This window comes from Cajanus cajan, chromosome 7 (genome assembly GCF_000230855.2).
Source record: "Cajanus cajan strain Asha chromosome 7, NIPB_CcT2T_4, whole genome shotgun sequence".
In the NCBI taxonomy this organism is placed as follows: Eukaryota; Viridiplantae; Streptophyta; class Magnoliopsida; order Fabales; family Fabaceae; genus Cajanus; species Cajanus cajan.
In genome coordinates this window covers 50,361,189-50,369,129 of record NC_138523.1, presented here as the reverse complement: position 1 = coordinate 50,369,129, position 7,941 = coordinate 50,361,189, and the positions used below count along the sequence as shown (strand labels likewise).

The 7,941-nt window shown below is 35.3% G+C and overlaps 1 protein-coding gene across 1 annotated transcript; it reads left to right on the top strand.

The window, feature by feature from the left end:
- Window positions 1-1,776: 1,776 nt before the first annotated feature.
- Window positions 1,777-7,730, top strand: LOC109810584 (phenylalanine ammonia-lyase 2). Its single transcript, XM_020374082.3, has 2 exons — window positions 1,777-2,390; window positions 5,813-7,730. Exons 1-2 carry the CDS (start codon window positions 1,984-1,986, stop codon window positions 7,560-7,562), a joined length of 2,157 nt encoding a protein of 718 aa, XP_020229671.1. The 5' UTR covers window positions 1,777-1,983; the 3' UTR covers window positions 7,563-7,730.
- The last annotated feature ends 211 nt before the right edge of the window (window positions 7,731-7,941 follow it).

Here is a 7,941-nt window from a genome sequence, read left to right as displayed (position 1 = left end):
CAGCAATAAACAGCACAGCAAAACAGCTCGCAACACAGCACAACCAAAACAGCGTACAACACAGCCAAGTAGTATTCAACACAACTTACTACTTACAACTCAGCTCATCATTCTAGAGCACATCAATATCATATAGTTCAGCATTTTAAAATCATTAATAACAGCCCAGCTCAGCACAACAATTTACATCTATTACAGCTTAACATCTTATATCAGCATTTTCATTTAAACAGCACAACATGTTCATCAATTTCAGCTTAGTTCAACATAAAACAAACTATCTCAGCAATTTCAGCAAGGTTAACAACTAGAAACACATCAAGTCATCAGCCTTATACGCGCCCAGCGCACCCATGGTCACGCCCAGCGCAGCTCAACCAAAGAGCACCAGGGGCCAGCGCGCCCAGCGCAAGACCGCTCGCGCCCGGCGTGGCCCCCTCACGCGCCTGGCGCAATTTAGAATTGCGCCCAGCGCTTACTAGGCAGAGACTCGATGGAGTCTCACGCGCCCAACGTGCCTAGACCCGCGCCCAGCGCGGGGAAGGCAGAGACCTCCCCTTGGTCTCGCGCCCAGCGCAATTTGAATTGCGCCCAGCACCTTCCTGGCAGAGACTCTCAAGGAGTCTCGCGCCCAGCGCGACTAGAGTCGCGCTCAGCGCAGAACCACCACCTAAAATATTACCTGCGTGCTCGGCGCGATCCCTGACCCGCCCGGCGTGGGCCAACCAGAGGCTCACCTTCTCAAGCTCGCCCGGCGCACACATCTTTGCGCCCGGCGGGCTTATAAAAAAGGAGCCCCTAGGTGGTCTCGCGCCCGACGCGAAGAACCACGCTCAGCGCAAGGCTCAATAGCAACCCATCAAGTTCGAAAAAACTTCACCAAATCCTACAAAATATCCAAAAAATCCAACATGCAATCCGGCCAACAGTTCACATTTTCAACCAAGAGTTCAAAAACACCAACCTTTTTCACATGCAACCATTCAACAATTAAAAACCCAAATTTCCTCAAAATCCCACAAAACCCGAAAACCCCAATTCATCATTTTTCAGCAATCTCAACCAAAGATCATCCATCAACAAGCAGCAAATGAGTATCTAAGACTCATTCCCAACCAAAAATAGCAAGGTAACTAGCTAGTTTCCCTTACCTCGGTAGAAGATTCCGAGCTTCGGGAAGAAAAGAACGAGAGAAAAGACGAAGAAGAAACTTGAGAGAAGAAATCTCCACACGGATTAGCTAACTCCGCCTAACTTGAATCACCACCTTCAGTCCAAGGAATGAGAAGAATCAGCCAAGTGAGTAAGAATGAAAGAGTGAGAATGAGAATGAGTGAGAGGAGAGTGTCGAGGAGAGAAAAGGAAAAGGGAAAAAAAAGTCTTACAAATCCTCTTAAAATAAAGTTCTAAGATTAAGTTATGTAAATGAAAAAATATAATTAAAAAAGAAAGTGTCATTAAAAATATGATAATACCTAAAATGTATTATTAAAAAAAAAAAAGAAGTGATGGAGAGGAGATTTTGGTAGTTGTGAAAGGAGAGTTGTATAGTGTTTGAATCGATTTCTTCTCTTGTCCACCAACCGCTCTCTTCCTTCCTCATGCCCTTGCCCTACCCTTCCTTTCACTTAACTGTCACTTTCCCCACGTGGCAGCATCGGAACCCTCCATTCCCATGATGATCGAACGGCCACGTCTGCTTCTCAACTAACCCATCGGCTTACCCACCAACACTGAATGAGACGAAGCTTGTATATATACCCCTGGTTTTCCCTCTCCTCTCTCAGGAAAGTTTTCTCAGCCCGAGTCCCTAGAAAATTTTCCATGCAACCACATTTCTGCATTTCTATAATTGCCATGTTCCTATTCCTACCTACACATATATAGCCACAAATATTACTATCACTCGCATACACACACACACAAGATCCATCTCTAGATAGATCTTTTCCACGACCAGGTTAACCAATTCATTAATTCAGGATGGAATATCATCGATCCAATGGCAATGGCAATGGCAATGGCAATGGCAATGCAAACCTTTGCAATGGTACCACTGACCCACTTCACTGGGGCATGGCCGCCGAAGCCTTCAAGGGCTCCCACCTCGGCGAGGTCAAACGCATGGTGGACGACTACCGTCACCCGCTCGTCACGCTAGGCGGCAAGACCCTCACCGTCGCTCAGGTGGCGGCGGTTGCCACCCGCCACGACGCCGCCGTGCTTGTGAAGCTGGCCGAGGAGAGCCGCCGCGGTGTCAAGGCCAGCAGTGACTGGGTGCTTGATAGCATGAACCGCGGCACTGATAGCTACGGGGTGACCACGGGCTTCGGTGCAACCTCCCACAGGAGAACAAGACAAGGGGGTGCGCTTCAAAACGAACTCATCAGGTGATTCCTTGTTTCGGTTTTTATTATTTGATTAATTCTTTTTAAGTTAAGTTGGTGGGTTAGGTCTTTAATTAATCTTTATGTCTTATACGTATAACTCCATATTTTAATTTTTGGCTACTACGGGGTAGGTGGGTTACCGGTCATCAGCTACATGCAATTCGGTTTAGGTGGAGGGTTGTGTCGTCATATGTTGCTTTTATTTTATTTTATTTTCCTTTTTCGTCTGCTTTTCTACATTTCTCACAGGTGTCTCATCTTTTCTACTTTCCTTTTGCTTCATTCCATGATCTGGGATTAAAAAAGAGAGAGAGATGGAGAAAGTAATAAATACCATATTAAGTGATGTATCTAATAGAAAAAGAAGAAAAAAAAAATCAAAATAAACTAATTATAATTTTAACTTAAAAAATATAGTTATATGCGGTAATTAAAGACAGGATATGATAACAGCATATATATTTATGGAAGCGGTTAATATTTATTGATATTTTGTAACCTAAAGTGAAAATGATCAGCTAGTTTAGCGTATAAAACAATTATTAGGCACAGAAATATAGGGGAATTAAAGGGAAACATAACTCCTATGATGTTATGAAATACTAAAAGCATAGAAAAAACCATGAAAAGAAAAATAAACATAAAACGGTTAGATTTGTGCAGGTCACTAAAAAGTCCATTAAAACTTAGCTTGAGGATTTGGTAGATTTTTCTATAAACAAATATTTAAATTGAAATAAATTTATAGGATATCTCTTGGTCTATAGTTTAAGCTAACTTTTCTCTTGCTTTAAATAAATGAAATCAATATTGTTTAATTTGATGTGCTGCTGTTGGGAGCTTATTGAGGAACTTTTTCCATGTAATAAAAGTATTTTAAATTTATTTGAACGTGTGGGACAATAATAAGTTACCCAAAATTTAAGCTTTAGTACTTGGGTTTCTTGCAAATAATTGTAAAAGATTTACTACTTTCAATTGGATATCTTTATTATTTTTATTCCAAAAGTCATGAAAAAAATAGCCTTATTTATCAAAATTTCAATAGAAAAATTACATCTCATGTACTAAAATTTTCGATGCTATACGTTATCCAGAACCGAAGTTATGTCATGAAATGTCGGACGGGTTTATTGTCGGAACAATATCCTGCAAATATCGTTACTATGTGAAAGAAAAAAACATTTCTTTAACTTGAAATATATTTACTTTTAATTAACAATATGGTTGCCTTTTTTATTTATTAATAACGTGAATTTGGTTGCTTTTCTATTTTATTTTTAATTAATATGTTTAAATTAAAATTTTAAAACTATAATTTGCTTTTATTTTATTTCTTATTTTCAAGAATTTGTATAATATAATGAAGGAAGTAATTAAGTTTTACAAATTGTAAAAATTTAAAAAGATATTTTATACTTATTGATTGCCCTTGCTAGTAGATGTGTTTTAAACTAAACCAAGAAAAATTGCAAACCAATCTAAAAGATTTTTAAAAAATTATAGAAAATTGTAAACTAACGGTTTTGTTTTATTTTTTTATTTTCCTAAATTGTGTAGTTTAATTCAATTTTCATATTGAAATATGAAACTAATTCAAATAAAATCAAAATGCACTTAATGTAAATATTGTTTTTTGACAAATGCATAATATAAGTATACAAAATTGACACATAATATAAAAGGTAATTTATAAAATCATAAGTTACTAAAAGTTTTTTTTCTTCTCAAACGCGTGGTGATATAATACATTTGATTAAATTTTTATTATAAAATTATAAGCTATTAAAGTTAATTTTAGAACAAAAATCATGAATTATTTATAAAAATTTAAAAAATATATATTTCAAGTGACAAATTATTTATATGAAAAAAATATTTAACATGATAACTAAAATTATATTAAATAAATATTTCACTAAAATAAAAAAAAATAAAAATTAATGCTAAATATATTAAGTGACAATTTTTTTTACTTATATATTTTAAATTTTATTTTTAACTACAATCTTAAATAAATAACACAATATTACATATTTTTAATTATTTTAAATAACAAATTTTAAAAATCATAAAAATCGAACTAAAGTAGAAATTTTTTTATAGCTTTATTCAGATTTTTAAATACATTTACAACAAACCACATTTAATTATTTTTCTGATTCACATGACTTTAATGATAAAAACTGAAGCGAGTGTACTTGCAAGTTGTATTTCTATTTTCTTATTGACTTGAGCACCCGTGAGTGGTCCACTCCGGTGAGTGTAAATATATCTATATATATTTTCCCTTTAAATAAAAATGAATAAGAAAGTATCACGCTTACAGCAACATTTATCTTGAACGAATATGAAACAAGAGATCTACCCTAAAAAATATTAAATATTATTCACCATTATTATCATTATCTAAATGTAAGAAAAAAGACAATGGTCTAATATGAAAAAACAAAAGAAGACTAATAAGAGAATAAGACACTTGTCTAATAATTCTGGAAAATAAACAAAAATTCCCAGTCACCAAACGAAGGGATGACTTGTCATTGCTGAATTTTTCCTTCGTTGCTTTGTCTTTCAACGTCCAGTATAGTCTTTATGCTTGAGGCCAATAATAAAAAAGTGTAGTTCGTGGCCACAAATTTTGTAATTGAGGAAAATGCTATACGAATAATTATAGAAGAAATAAAATAATTGTATGACAGAAAGTATTAGATAACATGTGAAATTGTGTAAAATGTCTGTGACATGATGCAGTGTAAATAAATATATAAAAAAAACAAAGATAAACCTATATAAACTTTTAGGTATAAAATGTCGTTTTTCATGAGTGGGCCAAAAATTCCATGCTCAATGACAGACCATTAATTAGAAACCGATATTACAGATCTTCCATTAGGCTCGCCTGCTTGGAAGCACCAGAACCACTTATGCCACAACTTTACTTAACCCATATTTAATGTCATATTCATATCCATGAATATAATAAATGAAGGATAACGCTTTAATGCATACCTATTTCTTATTTGAAAAAAAAAAAAAAAAATATATATATATATATATATATATATATATATGTATGTGTGCGTGTCTAAAGTAGTTTTACACCAAATTTGTAGAGAATAAAAAAAGTTCATGACTGAATTGTTATATTAAATGGCTATGTCGAAGTTATCTAATTTTTTTAAGGATGTTTGGTGGCTCTTCATGGGGTTATTATTTTAATGTATTTGGACTTTTATTCAACAAATGTGTTTGACTTAATACGAATCATTTGAAAGACCACCCTTATTCATTATGTGGGTTAGTCAACATGTGTCTTACTTGTTTATGTTTTATTATTTATCATATAAAATTTCCGTCAGTTTGTGATCTTAATTCAGTGTTGGTATTGACACAATTTGATAACTATTTTGCTGTATCAGATTTCTGAATGCTGGGATTTTTGGTAATGGTACAGAGTCTTGTCACACCTTACCTCACTCAGCTACAAGGGCAGCTATGTTGGTTAGGATCAACACCTTGCTTCAAGGATATTCAGGAATTAGATTTGAAATCATGGAGGCCATCGCCAAGTTTTTGAATCATAATATAACCCCATGTCTCCCACTGCGTGGTACGATTACTGCATCAGGTGACTTGGTTCCTTTATCATATGTTGCTGGCCTCTTAATTGGAAGACCAAACTCCAAGTCTATTGGACCCAATGGACAAGTTCTTAATGCTAAAGAGGCATTTCAACTAGCGGGAATTGATGGTGGTTTCTTTGAGTTGCAACCTAAAGAGGGCTTGGCACTAGTGAATGGCACTGCAGTGGGATCTGGCTTGGCCTCCATGGTTCTTTTTGAGGCTAACTTACTTGTTATACTCTCAGAAGTTTTGTCAGCAATTTTTGCTGAAGTTATGCAAGGAAAACCAGAATTCACAGACCACTTGACTCATAAATTGAAGCACCACCCTGGCCAAATTGAGGCTGCAGCAATAATGGAACATATATTAGATGGGAGCTCGTATGTTAAGGCTGCACAAAAGTTACATGAGATCGATCCACTTCAAAAGCCTAAACAAGATAGGTATGCTCTTAGAACATCACCTCAATGGCTTGGACCACAAATTGAAGTAATTAGACATGCAACAAAGATGATTGAAAGAGAGATAAACTCTGTGAATGATAACCCCTTGATTGATGTTTCGAGGAATAAGGCACTTCACGGGGGAAATTTCCAAGGTACCCCAATTGGTGTTTCAATGGATAACACTCGTTTAGCCATTGCATCAATCGGGAAACTTATGTTTGCCCAATTCTCTGAACTTGTCAATGACTTCTACAATAATGGCTTGCCTTCAAATCTAACAGCTAGTCGGAACCCAAGCTTGGATTATGGATTCAAAGGGGCTGAAATTGCAATGGCATCCTACTGTTCAGAACTTCAATACCTTGCCAATCCTGTCACCAATCATGTTCAAAGTGCTGAGCAACATAATCAAGACGTGAACTCTTTAGGCTTAATTTCTTCAAGAAAGACATCTGAAGCACTAGACATATTAAAGCTCATGTCCTCCACTTTCTTAGTTGCACTATGCCAAGCCATTGATCTGAGGCATTTGGAGGAAAACTTGAAGAACACTGTTAAGAATACTGTGAGTCAAGTTGCCAAAAGAGTTCTCACAGTTGGCATCAATGGTGAGTTACATCCTTCTAGGTTTTGTGAGAAGGACTTGCTCAAAATTGTTGATCGTGAGTATGTTTTTGCTTATATTGATGACCCCTGCAGTGCAACCTATCCTCTAATGCACAAGTTAAGACTAGTCCTAGTTGATCATGCATTGCAAAATGGTGACAAAGAATCAAATTCAAGTACCTCGATTTTCCAAAAGATAAGAGTCTTTGAGGAAGAGCTCAAGTCTATTTTGCCCAAAGAGGTTGAAAATGTTAGGATTGAAGTTGAGAATGGAAACCCCACTATTCCTAACCGAATCAAGGAATGCAGGTCTTATCCTTTATATAAGTTTGTAAGAGAAAATTTGGGCACAACTTTGCTAACTGGTGAGAAAGCCAGGTCACCTGGTGAAGAATGTGACAAGGTATTTACTGCATTGTGTGAAGGAAAGTTCATTGATCCTTTGTTGGATTGTCTTAAGGAGTGGAATGGTGCTCCTTTGCCAATATGTTAAGATGGTACTATACTACCTTATCAAACATTTTTATAAAGGAAAATTTACTTTCATTTTCTTATGTTGTATGTTTTTATAAAGCTACTAGACATGTATTTCAAAATGTCATAGGAAATTGTATTTTAATTCAATATACGTTATTTGTCTATGAACAATTGAAACTTTTAATTGATGTTGGTTAATTAATATGAGAGATCTGACTAAAAAATCATAGACAAAATAATAAATAATACACAAACAAGAATTTAAGCTGAAGTAATACATATATAACAAGACTAAAATTACTTTTTTCTTTTAGGAATTATTAAATCAACCCTAACCAAACCAAATATTGTATTCATCATCTACCTCTTCCACTTTCTTTAAAATAAACACAACA